At 32.8% G+C, this 20,932-nt stretch overlaps 1 protein-coding gene across 1 annotated transcript; it reads right to left on the bottom strand.

Annotated features, from left to right (window-relative positions):
* Window positions 1-7,263: 7,263 nt before the first annotated feature.
* LOC148608888 (uncharacterized) lies at window positions 7,264-20,932 on the bottom strand. The gene is made up of 5 exons (XM_088542595.1): window positions 20,777-20,932; window positions 11,808-11,938; window positions 10,186-10,245; window positions 7,814-8,023; window positions 7,264-7,483 (listed from the first exon to the last, which is right to left on the bottom strand). Exons 1-5 carry the CDS (start codon window positions 20,795-20,797, stop codon window positions 7,297-7,299), a joined length of 609 nt encoding a protein of 202 aa, XP_088398721.1. The 5' UTR covers window positions 20,798-20,932; the 3' UTR covers window positions 7,264-7,296.

Here is a 20,932-nt window from a genome sequence, read left to right as displayed (position 1 = left end):
ATGTCTACGGGGTCTCCGAAGCAAAATTGCTAAAAATAAAAAATGATGGTGAATTTTTCTGGCACTCTTATAGAAATCTGCTTTTACATATGCTTCCATATTGGTGAAGTTTGAATGAGTTTGAAGCGGTGGAATTTTTTTTATATGTTAAGATGGGTCTGTTTGACAAGTGCCAAATTGCATTACTAATTACACGGGAATCCTGCTATCTATTATGTATATTTTATAAGAATTTAATTCCTCAATTTGAGGAGATGTTGTTTCATAAGACATGTATTAAAAATCGAATTTTATGAAATGATGTTGTTGAAAAAGTAAACTCCTAAACCATTTAAAGTTACTTTTGAAACAGAATTATATCTAAGTAAAACTGTAACTCACAGATAAAGAAGCGCAGTGTTTAGACGTACCGAAAATTTTAAACGGTAATTATATACCTACATATTGAGTGTGGTAAGTGTGCAAGAATTAAAACCACATATGAAGTGTGGCAATGTGCATTTCTAGATCCAAGATACATATTTGGTGTTATACATGAATGACAACGTTAAATCTTATATCTGTTCAAAATTAAACATTAAATAATTGTGTAGTATATTTTTACAACAGAGGTGAGCTACGAGACAAGAAATTTAAGCCATATGACACGCGTGTTAATTGGAGAATGCATTAGGCTATATTTTCGAAAGTGACTTTACACGGCATGATTCCGAGAGGTACATAAAACAGAAAACTCAGATTGGTAGCTCGTTTTTTATTTTGTTTAATATTGAAATATGACTCAATCCCGATAGATCAGCACTGAATTATGTATAAGTCGAAATATTCCAGTCGAGCAAATAACTTTTAAGACGTGCGACACACGATGAGTTGAGGACGAGATTTATTTCCTTATTCATTGTCCAATACTCAGACAGAAGAAAAGGACTTTTTGATGATATTCGAGTGACTTTCCGTGATATATCAGACACTGAAATATTGTGTGAGCGACCATAACTTATATAAGCAGTGCAGACTTGTGGCAAACGTCATCACAGACAGTTATTGCATAAGAACTGTAATCTCTTGATAATTTAACTATTTTTTTTTTGTAATTTAAAGTTGAAAACATAACATTCTTACAAAACATGTATTCAAGTTCAAATTTAAAGCCTCAGTTTTAAAATGTACTTTTAATTTCGACCTGATAGTGCTACACTTTTTGCTTCGTTAAAAGTTCGCAACCCTCCCCCCGTTTTATGACTTACGCCTTTTAGTTTCGCTCATTCTAATTTTATATCAACCATGCAGACAGCTTTGTTTTCATTTAAGTTCTGAAAGATGTGTGATTGTACAAATGTATATCTTATAACATGTACCTTAAAGACTTGATATTTAAATACGACCACGGGAAGCAAATTTTAGGTGACGAAGAAATGTATTTAGAGCAATGGAAAGTCCCTAAGTATAGGAAATATCACAATATACCATATAGTCTTAAAAAATATATATGTATATCAGGGGCGGATACAGGATCTAAGATTAGAAGGGGGACAAAATAGAATTAAAGAAAATTTAGTGGCTAACATTTGTGAAAAATCCAGGTTTTATTTTTTAATTCTAAGGGGGTGCGTACGTCCTGCACGCCCATCCTTGGATTCGCGCCTGTATATTTATGTCTCTGTCTTTATATAAAAAGGTAATTTTAAATCTATGTGTAATATTTGAAAATATGTCCTTGAGAAATAGACGATTATCTTGGGATATTAAATAGTGCAATATACACGCCAAGAATTTTATCATTTTGCATAGCTAATTGCGTTGGGTTAAATTGATTAATATCATGCATTCTAATTAATGTAGGTCTATCTAGAGCTACATTTGTAAATATTTGAACAAAATTTAATAATCAAAATTAGTATCTTAAGTAGATACTTGATAGAACCAGTTCTGGTAACTGAAATTAAAACGCACTTATTTGATACATGTACGAAGTGGCAGGGTTTCTCGGAGAACCGCAAACAGAAACTCAAATTAAAAAAATTATTAAAAATCATTTTAAATCAAAGTGAGCTAAACAAAAGATTATAATTAATTAATCGTAATAATATTGTAACCTTTGTATTGCAGATCGGGCGATATTTTTAAAAAGTCCCGTAAGGCTTTATTATTGGCAGAGTGGCTTCTTTCATCTTTGCACGGTTCGGCAGTCACATGTTAAAAACAAATCGACGTGACGCCATAAATTCAGTACGCAAAATAATTTGTCATTAAATAATTTAATTCGGAATTTAATTTCGAAAACAGTAAATGTACATGTACAGTTACATTTTAATACGTCTAGTTAACGTTTGAAATAAATCCGCATTTTTTTTTCCAAATGGAAACCATGATATTGTAATTAACATAAATTACTTATATCTTAAATGACTGCATGGAAAATTTTAAAGATTATTCGGCATTACAATTAAATTACAATTAAACAAAAACAAAAATAGATAGAATTAAAGGACAATTGTTGCAAAACAATTGCTAAGGTCTTTCCAATGAATATTCCTAAACCCCTGTGTTTTTCAGAGTAGAGTAAGAAATATTAAAATGAAGAGTGAAACATAAAATAAAAAGTATAATAATTAAAAAAAATCTTCATTTTCTCTTCAAAACACTGAACCAAGTATTCATTCTTTTTGACGACGTAACTGACACGTCCAGCTGTGTAAAACATTTATTTAAGTATGAAGGGTGTAACTTTTACATGTGTACTCGTGTTGTTCTTACAAAAAGCGCTTGAAGTTTCATTTAGTTAAGATAAATGTAGAAATTTTAGATCAAGATAAAAAAAAGTTTCGATTATCAATTTCAAGATCAACTGTATGAGGTAGAATTTCAAATAAATAAAATTTGCAGTTTTAACTGTCAAGTTGAACTTTTAAACGTTAATGTTATTATTATCATCTTCACCGTATCGATATTTTGAAGGAAACCCAATGGATTATATTTAACCCAACATAAAAAATGGTTTCATCTATATACATCAGAAATCGTATGGGTATGAGTATAATACAAACGGGACTTCTTATTTCGTTTAAAGGGACTCCATCAGAATGCTATTACAATATTCACATACCTTTAACCAGAGTTGGTCAGAGTTATGAGTGTACTATGTTCCAAGGCGATCAAATACAAGCAATACGTAATAATAAGAATGCAGACGATTCATGAAGCAATCAGAATAAAATTTTATATCCGAAAAAAATGAAAAAAAAGTATACTCAACACGGAAGTTTATCTGAAATACTGATTTTGATATATATTTTTTCAAAGACAGTTTTATGCAAAATTAGAACTAAAATATCTTCAACCTAAAGTTGTTGAAGGGTATTCAAGGGAGCCGAGATTCTAGCATAAGTCAAGATTGTAGTCCAAGTACTAAAACCAAGCATGGAAACCGACGCATTAATCAAATATTTTCTTCGCTAGTGTTAGTAAGACACTTTCTCCACATTCCCAAAGAATAAACTATTGAATTGAAAATCTGGAGATAACAATCCGAACCACTTCGATAAATCTTACAAACCAACGACTAGTCGTATCAATACATTGTATAAGGTGAAGTACAAACAAGTGGAAAATGTTAGAAATAACTTTTACTCTTACAAAGAATTATCACTCAACTAATTATTTACATAGTGAAATACGTTGATTAATTATATTAACAAAAAAACGAATCATTAACAACAGTGCATACTGGTATTATCTGTAAACATCGTTAAAGGGAAGGGAGGTAACAAAAAAATTACAAACGCAACTGAATGCACGCACACTGAAGAAATAAAATTTCTTATTTAATGATCCTCGTTGTGAAAAAACGAAAGCTAGAAGTAACAAAAGAAAGAAGACACATTTTTTGTTTCCTATAGTCACGTTCCACATTTATGGAAAAAGACTTATATACCACTGTTTGGCGCTTGGCCATAGAAAACGATTGAAAAAACTCGATCTTAACGAATTAGTGTTTGGAGTTACAGCACTTTGACCGTTCGATTATATTGATAACATAAAATATGAAATTCGCCGCATATAACCATATCTGTAGTGTACCGTTAAATGTAAGCAAAGCATAAACCACGTTACGTAGAATTGTTATGACGAGATAAAATAGGGGGGGGGAATCATAAATAAAAGAATAACAAACATTCCACGAAGCATAACCATCGTAAAATAGAAAGTATTTGTAATCAGTCACATATAAGCATTCATTAATTACGGTAGAGGCTAATGTTTTTTGTTAGTACAGAAAACTAAAATGGAGGTGTTTAACATTTACCAAAAATAATAAACGCACCACAAAGCAAATTCGAATCGATCGAGGGGTTTCCTATATAAGTTAATCTTTAAAAGATGTTGAGCGCTTTTAGAGCATATGCAACTCAAAAGATGGAAAACTTCCAAAAGAACTTGGCAGATACAACGCGTTTTCGTTTTTTTTAGATCAAAGTTATAAACTATTCATGAGTTATATTTTCCTATTAAAATCTCAGATAAACACCAGGAATTGGACACAAAATGGAATTAACTCTTGACAAACTGTTCATACCTTTCTGGCCTTTATGGATTTTTCACTATTATGTGTTCAAGGACATGAATACATAAAAAGTTTTGATCTATTTATTATGACCTAGGAGGAGTAGTGGCCACAAACGCTTTAAAAAAGGGGAATAACTCAGTAAGGAATAATGCTTTTTCTTAGCAGGGTGACTCACTACCTTACGAAGTTTAAAGATTTATTTGGTATACAATTCAGGTTAAATAATCTTGAAACGACAAAGTCAAATCTCGGCGGAAGAAAAAAATAATAAAATAATAATAATCATACGAATAGTAGTAAGGTTTTCCTTGACAGGGAAAGACCTTAATAACAAATGCAAAAATAAAAAAAATAAAATAAAAACAAAAACAAACAAGCACAAAAACAAAATATTAACAAACAAGTTGTTTGTGTATCTGGCATATGTAACTGCATGCATTAAGTACATCATTTTTATTATTATTATTTGTACATTATGTACTATTTAATTGGAGGTCAAAGGGAGATAATAAAGCTATCATTTTCTTATACTGAATCACACTGAACAGGCTCTTGTTTCGTACTGAACTCAATCCCTGAACATTACCGAACAGCTACTGAACATACTGAATTTACTTTGAAGCGGACTACTGAACACACTGAATGGAATGGTATACTTAATACACTTAACACGACCCGGACAAAACGCACTGAATTTGCACTGAATAACTGAATTATACTGAACGATTTTATGTTCAGTAAATTCAGTGTATGTTCAGTGCATTTTAGCCGTTTCAGTAAATATATGGCCTAGTAGTGCTGGGTTCTTCCACAATTGTGGCCAAGAAAAGTATATAGAAATATTTACAAGACTTTGAATTATGATTTTTTGTACAGTCTTGTTTTTAATACCATCCAAGTTTTCCACATTCATAATAATGTCTTTCCAATTTTGTGGAATTGCATTTATTAACCCAAAATATTCAAGGTAGTTCGAATTAACATCATACCTTTCTCTGAACTGATCAAAAGAAATAAAATCTTGCCAAATGTTAAAATCATTAATAAAAATACAACTGCTGTACACCATCTTTTGAGAAAATAAGGATTATCGTTTATTTCAATGTCAGTGTTAAACCAAAAAAAATATCAAATGAGATAATATCGTCCCTTTTCTTCTCACCTCTGACTCCAATAAAGTTTTATAAGATGCTCCTCAAAAAAAAAATTTAGTTTCTTTGATATATCCTTCAGTGCGCACTTTAGGGAAAAAAGGATTTGATCATCCCCAAATGACATAAGTGAATCTGTCAACATAAATTCTACTCATGTTTGTCATAAAGTTTCAATTTCAAGCATCCTGTATTATCTATGTACCAATTACAAATGTCTAGGTTTGAGGCACTGACAGTGTTAGTGCGATTCTATGAATTGAGACAGCTCTTGACTGACATAGTTAATGTGACTCTGAGAATTTGGAAATCACCCCTTACAGACATAGATAATGCCACTCTGTGAATTAAGACATCTTTGGACTGATACATTTAATGTGACTCTGTGAATTCAGACACCTCCTCATTTACAGAGTTAATATGATTCTGTAAATTTAGGTACCTCCTGACTGACAGAGTAAATGTGACTGTGAATTGAGGTACCTCCTGACTCACAGAGTAGATGTGACTCTGTGAATTGAGACACCTCTTCACTTACATAGTTAATGTGATTCTGTGAATGAAGATACCTCCTGACTGACAGAGTAAATGCGAATTGAGTCACATATTGACTAATTATGTGCAGCTGTCATCAAAGTGATATTTATCGATGAAAATATTTGTATGGAAAGTAGTGTAGTGTGCAATTAAAGACTAATCAAAGGAACCAAGATTCTAAATCAAAAGAATGTATTTCAGGGACAAAGACCAGACATAGAAAACAGTCAACGCAACTAAGCACATAAAGTAACCAAAATAATACATATAAAGTAACAAAGGTAAAAGAGCAACTCGGATTCACTACGAACTGGGCACATTGACCAGGTGCAATTAGTTTTTTTTTCAACAAAAAATAAATATTGAAAGCTTTCTCAACAATCATTTGATTCATATAAGAGAAAGAATATAAAATTTGTCAAATTTTCCTGATTGCTCAGAAGTGATTTATTGATAATTCAAGTATATTTTTCTTTTTCTGACCTATTCAATAACACACATTTATATTTTGGACATTGCTTCATCATTGGGTTTTGTCACGATCATTCTGCTCTTGTCTTTTTATTTAAAAGTCACAAATACAAATTATCATATGTAGGCACCTCTGTTATCATATAAGACACGTTAATTAGCTTTGGTTGGTGGCATATTATAACAAATGTGCTGTGTTAATTAGCTGTGGTAAGTGACATATGATGAGAAATGTGTTGTGTTAATTAGCCTTGGTTTGTGGCATATGATAACACAAGTGTTGTGTTAATTAGCTTTGGTTGCCGGCATATGATAACAAATGTTTACTGTTTATTGGCTTTGGTTGGTGGCATATGATAATAAATGTGTTGTGTTAATTAGCACTGGTTCGTTGCATACGCTAATAGACATTTTTTTTTATCAATAAGCTGTGGTTGTTGGCATATGGTTACAAACGTGTGGATTGGCCTTGGTTGGTGGCATATGATAACAAATATGTTGTGATGTTATTATTTGTAAAAAAATAATATGAAGAGATGAGATTCCATTATTTTATTTCTTGTAAATGTTTCAGGTACACGTCCACGTATATCTCTTGCAGGAACAGCATCTTGGGAAGAAAATAGTCTTCTTTTGAGGAACCCACAATTTTCTAACATCGTTCCAGCAAGCCACCCAAATTTCCACAAAGTAGTACTTATCAGGCTGACACGTGTAAAAAGTGTATGGATTTGGATCATTCACATTCTCACACATGCTAAAAGGAAACGAGTGGAAATATTAATTGCTTTTGCAGATTTAGAGGGATAAATTCTAATATTAAACATTGTAATTTTTACTCCTCAATGTAATGGTGTCATTTTTAAAACAACAAACAAAACAAAAAGAATCTGTCGGTTATCTTTAAAATGTTCCATGTTAAAAGACAGAGGAAAACTGTAACAAACCACCAGGTCATAATTTTACAAAAAGGTGGTATTTTCTATTTTTTATCAGGATGAACTTTTTGAGAGAATTTTTTTTTAAATCATTAGATCTACGATATGTATACACAAGGTTGAACACACTTCCGTTAGACAACACTTACTTGGTTTCACAGGTAACATGAGGACATGTCCAATCTCTGTATGGGCGATAGACGTAGCAGCCGTCGTACCAAATCCCGCTTAAAGTAGTAGAATCGTGATGTGACCTGCAGAGATCGTCAACTTGCCATTTCCCTTTTCTTGATAGAGTATACTCATCAGCTTTATATTCATCCTTGTTTGTGACACCCTTGGTTCTTAACCTTTTGGTCCTTGATAGAGAATAAAGATTTCTCTTGTTATTTCAGTAGTACATTAAATTATAGTAAAGTTTAATTTCCGAATAATCTATGATAAGTGATTTGTCCCAAAGAGTTAACAATAAAGGTAAATATAGTAAAGCAGAATTATGTGTCTTATCTTAATTAAACTTAATTCCCAAATTAATGAAAAATGTAAGTTTTCGAGTAAGCTCTATGAGAAGTGTGATTACTTTACGTTTGCCATCGTGAACTATCTCTTTTTCATGGAGTATTTTAACATTCAAGCCGCTAAAGCCTATGAAGATTAGGGCCTTTACATCGATTTTGGTGAAAGTTCACATAGAAGTTGGTGTATTAGATAGATTCAATTGAGTTTTTAATGAGGATTCAGATTATAAATTATTTAACAAAGATGGAGATATATTTTTTTAAAGAATGAATTCTCCGTTCCAGTCATGTCTTTTTTCTAGTTTTATTATAATCCTTATTTGAAAGAGTAATCAAGGAAACCAAGATTATAGCAGTAATCAAAAGAATGTAATCCAGGGACAAAGACCAGATATGGAAAACAAACATAGACAATAAAGAACATAAAGTAACTAAAATTATACATACAAAGTAACAAAAGTAAATAAGCAACTCGGACTCCACTAAAAACTGGGAGCAGGACCAGGTGCACCGGTAGGGTAAGCGTCCTCTGCTTTTCTAGAAACACCCGCCGAGTTGCTCATAAAAAGTCAGGTCCGGGGTAGACAAACGAGGAAAGGAAAATTATGTCCCGTTAAATAAATCAGTTTTCATGGTGCTGATGGATACACCATAACGATCCGCGAGTTCATGATGACGCCCATAAAACTTCTGGAATGCGTATCTATATCAAACATACTTACATGTAACCCCCTCTTTTCCCTAGTATTGATCATTTGATTTCATTACGGTGAGACTTGCAAAAAGTTTTTATCACAACGGTAATGATTCCTATTTTGGTACTTAAGTTTCTCCAGCCATAAACAGTTTTTTTTTTACATTTGTCTATTTGTTTATCAAAATTAAGTTTGCAGTACTGATGACTATCATATACTTTTATGTTATGATACTATAATTTAACTCTATATCTTGTACCATAAATCTACTAGCATTTTTATAGCTATTGATTCCATTACTGATATATTACTGTCTGTTAACTACCTGGAGGATATTACTAAGTATTCCTTAGAATAGTGAGTTTCTTGCAGTAATAAAATGCTACGTTGTATTTATTGATTTGACCACTCTTATTATGTTTCTTTTCCAGATTATTGGAGACCTTTGCAGTTTACACTACAGATATGATTAATTGTTACCTTCATGTCATTTTTATGAGACTAGAGTTATCTTTTTTTTTATATATAAAAAAGAGATAGAGATATCAAAGTATATACACTTCAGTACACAATAAAGCTCTTTCAATAAACATGTATCTAAAATATATTTGAAAAAGAATAGAAAATGTGACTTTCTTTTCATAGTCTAAGACACTCATGATATATTCAAAGCTTGATATATCAGCATGATATTAAATTAAAATGTATATCGGTATATAACTTTGGGAAAGTTTTTTTACTCTACAGACTGATTAATGTTGAAGAAAACAATGCCTTTTTAAATTGATACCTAAGAATATCTCTATTTTTTAAACAGGTGCGATAATTAGTCTTATAGTTTCTCTTGCTGTTTTTTGTTCAACTGATACACAGGAAAATTGGTAACAATGAAAAACATATGAAAAACATATGTTTTCAATTAAAATATAAATATATATTTTAATCTGTCATTAATATATTAAAATGTAAACACATATTTTCCAGATCATTAAAAGCGTATGTTTTCATTTGAATTGGGACAAAACATGCAGTTCATGAGTTTTAGTGGGCACAAATAGATATATTTCAATACCGGTCCTAAACATATGTTTCTATACTTTTTGAAATATATGAAAACAAATGTTGCAAATTTTCCTGTGTAATGCTTTTGAATTATATAATCAACAGACCGAAAACAAAAATGCTATATTGAAATTACGCAAATTAAAGCATAAATAAGAATCAAAGAAAACAAATCTTGTATTGTATTTCAAAAGAAGTGCATATAAAATAACGTATAATAGTTTTTGAACAAATTGGTATACTAACCTCCAGCAAAACTGTCTAAGTCTGGTAGTGTCAGTCGATGATCTTTGTCTAGGCGGTTTACTGCAAATCCAAAACTATATTAGCAAAGTGTTAATAATCACACATACCTTTATATAGAAACTGTTCAATTGAAAGTTATCTGACATGATAGTATTACTTTATATCAATAAACTTCTCTAATTATTTATTTAACATGCCCCCCAAATAAAACAAAAACAAAAACAACAAAAAAACGAAGCAAAACAAAACAAAACAGCATTCAAAAATTGTAAGACTGAAACACTGATCTGATAGTGCATGTAAATTTGCAATCAAAGTGTGGTCTCTCTATAAATATTACCACCAGTTGATCCAAGAAGCCTGGATAATAACTTCAATAATTAAAACAATATTCTGTTTGACACTGTTTTCTGTTGCTCTCTAATTGCATTTTTGTAGTAAATCTGATTTCACTTATTTTGTTTTTACAATACTGCATTGATTCCACAATATGATTTCTAAATGTGAAGTTCTTTGAAAATAACGTCCTGGACAATTTGTTTTATCATTTGTAATGACTCACACAAAAAAATTTGAACAGATTTACTTGTAGTTTAATAGGGATGTATTTTAAAGTTTATGAATTGAAGGTACCCTTTTGATACCGTTTGACATTCAGGAGTACCCAATTAGGCATATATTTCGATATGAGAACTATGGCTAATATTATATAAGGGAATTCGTAGTGGTTTCTCTTAATAACATAAGTTACTTCATTTTTACTCTCAGAGATATCTGCAAGGGTTCTTGAAAATAAAATTCAAAATTAAATAACATTTTGTTGAGCAGATGTTGTTATTTATTGCTGCATTGTAAAGTGTTGATTTCAATGGTAACGTGTTTAGGACATTTACTTGTTGCAGTTCCCGACATAAATCAGCATTTTCATCACGTCATATTCACATTTTTTGCAACAACTGGAGTTAAAAAATGCGATGAAATGTATAAAACGTGACTTTCTCGATATAATTTATGTCGCAATGTTCAAAAACATTAATATATATTGATACGAATTTTATCAATTTATATCGATTCATATTATATGCAAATATTACAAATCGACAAATATTCTAACTATATCGATATGTTTATTTATTGAAATGTTATAGAACAAGTAAAGATGTCGATAATAAAGATACCGACAAAACGCAAAATAAATCTTGATATCGACAATCGTATTAAACTTTGTCGATGTCGTAAATTATTTCGTGTTTTTTCGATATCTTTCATATCGACACCTTTATTTGTTCTATAAAAATCAAGATAAATATATCGACATAGAATATTTGTTGTATGTCTTTATTTGCATATAACATAAATCGATATAAATCGATAAAATTAATATCAATATATATTTTTTTTTTTTAACTTTGCAACATCAATTATATCGACAAAGTCACATTTTATGCAGTTTATCGCACTTTTTAAACTTCAGTTCTTGCGACGAATGTGAATATAACGATAAAGATAAAAATGCTGAATTATGTCGAAAACCGCAAGAAACAAATATCCTAAATAAGTTTCCATAGATTTCATCTTAGGTATTCTGAACTTATTCAAAGCAATAAATAAAGAACACTTACGTATCTCCCATCGTTCCCGGTGTTTGGGCTGCGGCTCCATATATGTCTCGGAGTGGTGGTTTTCTTACACATCCTGCTCCTGCATCTCCTTCTTTGACAGCAATTAAAACAAGTCCGACAACACAAAACACCTAGAAAATGTGTCGGGTGATATGATAAAAAACTTAATCTAACATGGTTAAAACACCTCGAAAATATGTCGGGTGATATGATAAAAAACTTAATCTAACATGGTTAAAACACCTAGAAAATGTGTCGGGTGATATGATAAAAAACTTAATCTAACATGGTTTGAAATAAACCATCTGATTTATTAGCTCTATGCGTACGTTATTTTGTATAATCTGGTTTGGAATTGTGACGCTTTTAACTGAATAGTCCGGAGTCCGCGATTAAAAAAAACTAACTCGATAGTGTTTTAAATAGGGATTAATTCTTAATTTTGACTGGAAATGATCATTGACAAAGATGAAATACATACATAAGTCCTTCATGTCTTCTCTCAACATCGAAACTATGCCTTACTTGTATTGGATTTTCAAACCTCAAAAGAATCCATACCAAGACAGGTATATAGCTGGATCTACGTCTTGATCCACGAAAGAGATGTCAGTTTTGTAGCATGCTTGATTTCCTCATTGATAATATATTTGTCACATTTGGAGGATCAATTTTCAGCTACAAGTTGGCATTCCATTGGGCAATCTATATTGCTCCTATCCTAGCCAACTTATTTTTGTATTCATACGAGACTGAGTTTCTTAATAATCTCGATAAAAATGTATAAGTTGCGAAATCCATTAATTTCACATCCAGATATATTGATGATTAACAATCATTCTTTTGGTAAATGGTTACCTTCAATATATCCACCAGAGCTTGTGATAAAGGGGACTACAGAAACAGCTTGTTCAGCATCTTTTTTGGTGGACCTACATTTCGATTTCGACAACAGTTGTCATCTCAGCACTAAAATTTATGATCAACGAGACGCTTTTGGTATTAAAATTATAAATTTTCCTTACCTGTGCAGCAATATACCTTCATATTTCACAATTGATTAGCTCCGCTGGAGCAAGTACTAACTATTCTAATTTCATTGAAGGCAATAAATATCTGCGTACATTTGTAACAGACTCCTGAATCACGGGTATGATTTTGTTTGTTTGTTGGGGTTTAACGTCCGAGCAGCAGTATTTCAGCTATATTCAGACGATGAACATGAAATTGATGATAAAATGAACATGAAATGATGATGAAATGAAAAAGGGATGGGACACAAGGACAATGGGGTCGAGAATTTTGATTGACACTGGAAATAGGGAGAGGTGGGTAGGGTCGGGCAATTTAGCCTCCTGTGGTGGAGCACTATGGTTCCTACCCCGGGGAGAATACCACAGTAGGGTTATTTAACGTGCGAGGAACATGGCATCTTTCCCAACACGGTGCACCACTATGGTTTGCGGTCAGGTTTTCCGTATTATAGCCTGACAACCCCGGCATGTAACACACCAGGGGTACCCCAATCCACCAACTGGGGCACACATCCCGGTTGCTCTGTGGGCAAAGCGCCCTAGCCCCCGGCTAGGGTTCTGAGCAATATTAAGTCGCCTTTTACGACAAGCTTAGCACTGCTGCAGGCCTATTCTTTTAACACCCGGACCTGCACGGGGCATCACAGGTATGAGGAACTGTTTTTTTCTAGAACAATGAGTAATTATTGCTTTGTGTAAGAGTAATCAAGGCAACCAAGGTTAATCAAAAGAATGTAATCCATGAACAAAGACCAGACATGGAAAACAGACATACACAATAAAGAAAATAATGTAAGTAAAATCATACATACAAAGTAACAAAAGCTAATGAGAAACTCGGACTCCACTAAAAACTGGGAGCATGGACCAGGTGCACCGGTAGGGTAAGCATCCCCTGCTTTCCTAGAAACACCCGCCGAGTTGCTCATAAAAAGTCAAGTCCGGGGTAGACGAAAGAGGAAAGAAAAACTATGACACGTTGAACAAATCAGTATTCATGTTGCAGACGGATATACCGTAACGATCCACGAGTTCATGATGACTGGCATAAAACTTTTGTAGGGATGACTTCAATCTTGTAGCAACATAACCCTGCTCCAGAAGCCTCTTTGTTAGAGTTCTAGCGCGATACAAAACGTCTTTGTAGTTTCGGCAAGCTCTGGCATAACGTGTCAGTTGTAATATGAACACTCCAGGTGCTGAAGGGATGTTGCCACAGATGAAAGAAAAGTGGACAATTCTGAATGAAAAGGCATCACGTTTGTCGTAAAGTTTGGTCAATAGTTTTCCTTTACCATCGATTTCTAAGTATAGGTCAAGATATGAGGCAGACTTTACAGTGTCTGTAGTATCCTTTTTCTCAAATTCTTTTGGGTAGATGCGATGTATCAAATCCCCGAAATTAGGATTGTTTAAAGATAATACGTCATCTATATAGCGGAAACTGAGATTTAGCCAAACGATATTCTTTCGGATCAGATCAGCGATAAAGTCAGCCTCATAAAAGTGAAGGAATAGGTCAGCGAGTAAAGGAGCACAGTTTGTTCCCATTGGAATGCCGACCGTTTGTTGAAAAACACGTCCACCACACTGGACAAATATGTTGTCGATAAAAAATGCCAGCATTTTGTAAACATCTTCCTCTGTATATTTTGAAGATGATTTTGAATTATTTCTTACAAAGTATGAGGAATCTCTACCAAGAACTATGTATTTGTATCTAGGTGTACCATCGTTTTTGGAAAAAAAACAACGATGTATAATGTTTTTAAGTCGGGATTTTAACTGAGTATGGGGAATAGAAGTATACAGTGTTGAAAAATCATAGGTTTTAACGCTATTATATTCAGGTAAAATTCTTGAACTGATTGTCTCAAAAAGATCTTTCGAATTTTTCAGGATCCACATTGAATTAATACCACTACGGGAGTAACAAGTGTTGTGGTAGGATTGCAAACCCTCTTTGACAGCTATAAGTATAGAAGTTAAAAGTTTTGAAAGAGGTTTGGTGGTACATTTTGGAGATCCAGCTATGTAACGTTGTTTGTATGGGTTCTTAGGAATCCAGTACATAGACGGTAAATCACAGTCATCGTCCTTGGTAGAGAGACCAAAAGAGGAGAACACAGATTTATGGTTTTATATTTATTAGATGTAAAACGTTTTGCAGACAAAACTATTCTTTGTTCTGATATGACTACTAAGTTACCGATAGTCACACTAAAGCATGCAAGTGCATTTTAGTCACCATCGGTATATTCATGTCACAGAGGGAGGTTTGGCACGATGTTAAACCTAGACATAACCCATCAAACAGTTTCCACTTGTTTACCAACCGCTCTGTCCACAACCGTTTGTATTTGGCACTTCCGACAGAATTTTTTCAAATGTTACTTAGTTATCCTTGTATCTGTAGTGTAGTCAATTCGATCATTAAGTATGAAATATCATAAGCTGCCACAAGTCACCAGCCATTGATATACAGAATACTTGAGTAGTTTGCCGCTGATTAAATAAAATAAAAAATCTCAGAACCGGTATATTAATTGTTGTACATTTGTATCGAAAGATGATGTAAGTAATTTGAAAAAAAAACTTTTAAAATTTGAATATTAGAACGTAAAGAAGTAAATAAAAAACGGCATATTCGCTCAACTAATCAAAGACAGAATACTCCATTGTGATCCGCAGTTATATTTAAGAGAAAATTGTGAAAGATGAAAATATTTCTTGGGCTTCCAGGTTAACGTTTTAGTAAGAAAATGGTAACGTATTCTAAACAACCCGCCACCAGAATATGACATGGTCTCACGTCTATGTCTCCAGTAGGTATAAATGTTTGCTATTTTTTTACCCTAACTTGTTTTTGTCACATGAAAATGTAATCACGGATGTGCAACATCACCAATTTGTAGGTATATTAGCAAGAAGCTGATATTTAAAGTGCTTTATGGGATGCATTTCCATTTAATCATGAAATTAAAATGTAATACAATGAATAATGAATTAATGATGACATTAAGCTGGAACCATAAAATTTAATTATTGACTTTACTTATCACATAATTATTTTTAATGACTCAATAAAGATGATTGCTAATGCAATCAACATAGTCCTGCATTTAACAATCTAACTTGGTACGACAACGGCAGCAACAACGATATAGAGGTTTGACATAGGTTTAAAACAAATGAACAAATGAATAATGAACAGTATATTGATTTCTATATATTCAATTCAACACTAAAGAGATTAATTGATTGTTGGGGTTTAAAGCCCAAGCAGCAATATTTCAACTATATTCAGACGATGAACATGAAATGGATGATAAAATGAACATAAAATGATGATGAAATAAAAAAAAAAGGATTGGACACAAGGATAATTGGGTTGAAGCATTTTGATTGCCACTAGAAAAAGGGAGGGGTGGGTAAAGTCGGGCAATTTAGCCTACTGTGGCGGAGCGTAAAGGTTCCTACTCCTATCGAATACCACAGTAGGGTTCTTTAACGTGCGAGGAACGTGACATCTTTCCCAACACGGTGCACCACTATGGTTTGCGGTCAGGTTTCCCGTATTATAGCCTGACAACCCCAGCATGTAACACTCCAGGGGTACCCCATTCCGCCACCTGGGGCACACATCCCAGTTGATCTGTGGGCAGAGCGCCTAGCCCCCGGCTTGGTTTCTGAGCACTATTTAGTCGCCTTTTATGACAAGCTTAGTGCTGCTGCAGGCCTATTCTTTTAACACCCGGACCCACACGGGACTACACTAAAGATCACAAAAGCAACAAAACGAAAATGAGGATTGAAACATTGTTTTAATCTAGAGCGCTATAGTATAATATTGTTGATAAAGCTTTGCATTGACAGTAGGGGTTGATATTATTGTCAATGAAATGGGAACACAAAGTTACTTTTATTTTTTCTTTTGTCGTTCATACTAATTGCTTTATTATACATAGTGCTAATATTGTATAAGTTAATGCATATCTATCATTTAATATAATAAGATTTCCTTCAACATCTTGTATTGAACGAATTAATCAAGGAATATACACAACGGCGTAACATAAATTTCATTTACAAATGAGTCATGTTATATTTTTTGCATATATCTTATATATTTTTCAATATCTGTTACCTAAAGATTTAATCATGGTGTTTATATTTACATTTAATGATATTCAATAGTAGTTAACGCTGAAACATTTGCTTAAATAATGTACTTTTCTTTCCTTTGTTTCTTCAAACTTCTTTCACACTTCAGCGCGTAGCTGAGGCCAAATTGAAGTGTAGGCAAAATTACGGCAGGGGGTCTGGTGCCGCTTAAGGCCCCCAGCAAACAGGCTACAACTAGTTTTTATATGGTCTTAACCAACTCCATTTAATGTAAGGTCCAAATAAACTGAATCAACAAGCAAACACATCATATAAGGCACTCAATATTACATGTTATTATCCCCATGAAATACCTCAACAAACACTTTATGGACACAATGAATTATCCTCTTAACAATGCTCGAAGTTACTGAAAGCTAATTCGGAACATATTAAAGAGTGATAATACCATCAAAAATACCATCATTAAAAATAATCGGTCACTACAATTAGTGTATTGATTCAGAGTAGTAGAGTTAAGTACAGAGTATGCAAGAATCAATGTAGTGCAGTACTAAAATAGCGAAGGTTTTAGGTAGAAGTGCAAAAAAGTACGGATATGGTGAAGCGTAATAAATGTGTATACAAGTGTATAACCTAAATGAAAAATAGTAAATAATATCAGAGACCAGTTTAAGGTCTTCAACAAGTGTAAAAAAAATAATGATCAATGAGGGTCGAATATCACTATATGCTCAAACAAAGTGAAAAAAAAATAAACAGTAATTTTGAAATTGACTGTATCCTTTACGAATAAGTCTATTAAAGGCAGCAGATAAACCAATCGGACTTTGTTTGAAATGTGCTTTATAGACTGTATTTTTGTTAAACGACTTTGTGAGAAATACCGTTTTACCAAGAACCTACAAATGCCATTTCATTTTTGTATCAAAGTTTTGGTGAAAAAACAGTAAGAAGTTTGTGATATCAATATCCCTGGTGCAAAAGCTTATCTGTGAGAAACATTTTATGTTCATTATGTAGTGTGGGACCTGCTATTTTCTTGTGTAATATCTTAATCGACAGAGAGCATACGAGTACTAGGTTATCTAAAAGTATTAGTGAACACGTGTACAGCATATCTAAAAGTTTAATATCAATAGGATAGGTATACTTGTACCGATGGGAATACCTGTTTGTATATAGCATTACTAAATCTAACATAATTATATTGTCAATTAGTGATCACAAATGTCCAATTAATTCAAACATTTCGTCTTAAATCACTGAAAATGTATTCTATTCATTACGAGAAATGAAAAGAGAGCCAGATTGGTCAAGAGACCACTTTATTAAATCTAACAACTTTTCATTAATCAGTTTATGTGGTTTTTTTTGTGCATACTTGGAAAGTAATAACTGTTATACGAATCTTGAAAGTTATGAAGTCGAGGTTAATAATTTAGAAACATTTGCTTGAAAGTAAAATAAAGTGCGATTTGAACGGCTGTAGTGACGTTTTGGTATCCAGAATGAAGTCGGAAAAGTCTTGAAGCATTTACTCAATTTACTATGTGTTTTTCGATTGTAGAAATGAGACTTTATTTGTAGCCATACACATGGAATTTACACTGTTGTAACAAGTGACATCGCCGAGTTCGTATAAGGTGAACAACCAATCATATTGCCCGAATAGGGCATATGCTAGTTAGATAGGAATTAATACCCTGTATTATTTGTTGAAAACTTTTATTTAAAAGAAATAAGGAAAATTCATAGAACAAAAATACTGTCCAACAAATTTTCCTTTTATTTCATTGTTTATAGTTAAACATGAAAATTGCCTAATATGTATTGGCACAGCTTGTCTCATGATATGTAACAAATTTGGCAAACCGGTGCCACTGGAGTTGTTATCACGATATGTAGACAGAGCGGTGTCGCTGAAGTTGGTATCATGATATGTATTATGTGTGGGCAGAGCGGTGTCGTTAAAGTTGATCACATGCCACGTAATATTTGTTGGAATAGAGGTGTCACTGCTTGGAGTTGGTCTCATGATTCTAATTGTAATACGTTCGATCAAACTCGATACTATATTTCTAAATGATACATTGTAACGCGTGTTAACCAAACACACTTTGGACTTTGGTGTTCGGTTTACAAAGGTTCCAAATATTTGAAATAAAATGAAGGGACTTCCTAATTGTCTGGATTACACAGGTTAACGGTTTATCCCGATTCTGTTTGAATTGAATAGGTTTCACTTTATTTATTGAAAGGAGAAGCAGATATAAAATCAGATGAACAGTTCCTGCTTCTGTCAAGACACCAGTCGTGCTGTTTGTTAACAGCTCATTCCGTTGAATAGAAAAGAGATCACTGATCATAATCGAAATGGATAAAAAAAATTCGGTCAGTACCGTATGCATTCAGATACAGCACATTTATTAAGATCCGAACAGTGTTTAACTCTGCGTATAACCCTTTCAGAAAATGCATTAATCTGACAAAATAAGGGTGACAACAAAATAAATTACCGAACAGATGCCATAATCAAGAGATGACATGAGGCTTTAGTCAAAAAGTACAAAACATCTTACGAATCCTCGATCTTATGACCTCCATCATCTAAAATTTCCTCATTCCTCGGCGTCATATTTCATTTTTCAAACTTGATTACCTTTAACATACTTTGTACTTAATCCCTTCTTTCAGTGATCTCCCCATGGTCATCACATTGCCGTAATGCTCAATTTTTACCAGGATGCAATCTGAAAAGAACTTCCCATAGGGTCTAATACAAATGTTATGCTACAATTTTTTATGCAAGATGCTATATTGGAATTCAGGGGTCGCCAGGATGTTATCTATAAATCTTAGAGAAAACACTGCTTCTTTTTTAAGTGCACTGATATTTTCAGTAATTCAGAGAGAACTTGGTAAACCTTGGTTGTTACCAGCGCAGTAACCCATTGTTGTTACCAGCAGTAACCCTTGGTTGCTACCAGCAATAACCCTGGGTTGTTAACAGCGCAGTAAACCTTGGTTGTTACAGCAGTAACCATGGGTTGTTAACAGCAGTAACCTTTCGTTGTTACCAGCAGTTACCCTGGGTTGTTATTAGAAGTAACCCTTGGTTGTTACCAACAGTAATCTTGGGTTACCAGCAGGTTGTTTAATGCAACCCTATACAATTTAAAGATTGCTTGTTACGGCATTCTTTCTTACTAAAATATATGTATACATATTAAATGAGTTTCGAGTACGATCCGAAACTTTTTTTTGGAGGGGGGATGGAGGGTTCTGCTTTGTTATGTTCTTTTTGTTTTTAGTCGGTGTTTTTTATGCGTGATCTGATTCAACTACAAAGCGATATTTTATTAATGCAACCTTTCATAGTTTTGTACATTTATTTTTATTTTAAAGTAATAGTATTTTTCATAATATTTATTTTCCCATTAATAAAAATGTTCATTTCAATTACCGCAACATTTTTCATTTGTTGGATTATTTTTAAACTTAGTTTATATTCGCTTTATATCACAACTGCTCAGTACATAATTCGCGCACACATAAATTTTGACATTTAAATGTTTTTCTTTGAATAAGCAACATTACTTTAAACAACTGAAGCAATGTTCATGAAAAAAATAATACAGGACAAAAAATAGAAAAAACAAAACAAATAAAAACGAAAACCGAAAAGAAAAACAGCATTTTTACATATTTCTGGTATTTATTTTTGAATTTGGATGGTGATGTGCCACAAAGACCGCAAATACCTAGTTTTAGAATTTTGAAGCATCCACAATATAATTTAATCCTTACCTGAATAGTGTGTGATACCATGGTCGTTCAGAAGACAAAGTCTCTTAAGTTTTATTTCTGCTTTCCTTTTATATAATTTACCATTCAGAAAACATTTAATAATAAATTCTTACAACATTTTGTTTCGCGATTTCCAGTATGTTTTTGTAAAAGATT

The sequence above is a fragment of the Perna viridis genome, chromosome 8 (assembly GCF_037379345.1).
Source record: "Perna viridis isolate PV_CMFRI_1.1 ecotype Kerala chromosome 8, ASM3737934v1, whole genome shotgun sequence".
In the NCBI taxonomy this organism is placed as follows: Eukaryota; Metazoa; Mollusca; class Bivalvia; order Mytilida; family Mytilidae; genus Perna; species Perna viridis.
The sequence above is the reverse complement of the archived record's forward strand: the minus strand, read 5'-3'. Positions and strand labels throughout refer to the sequence as shown.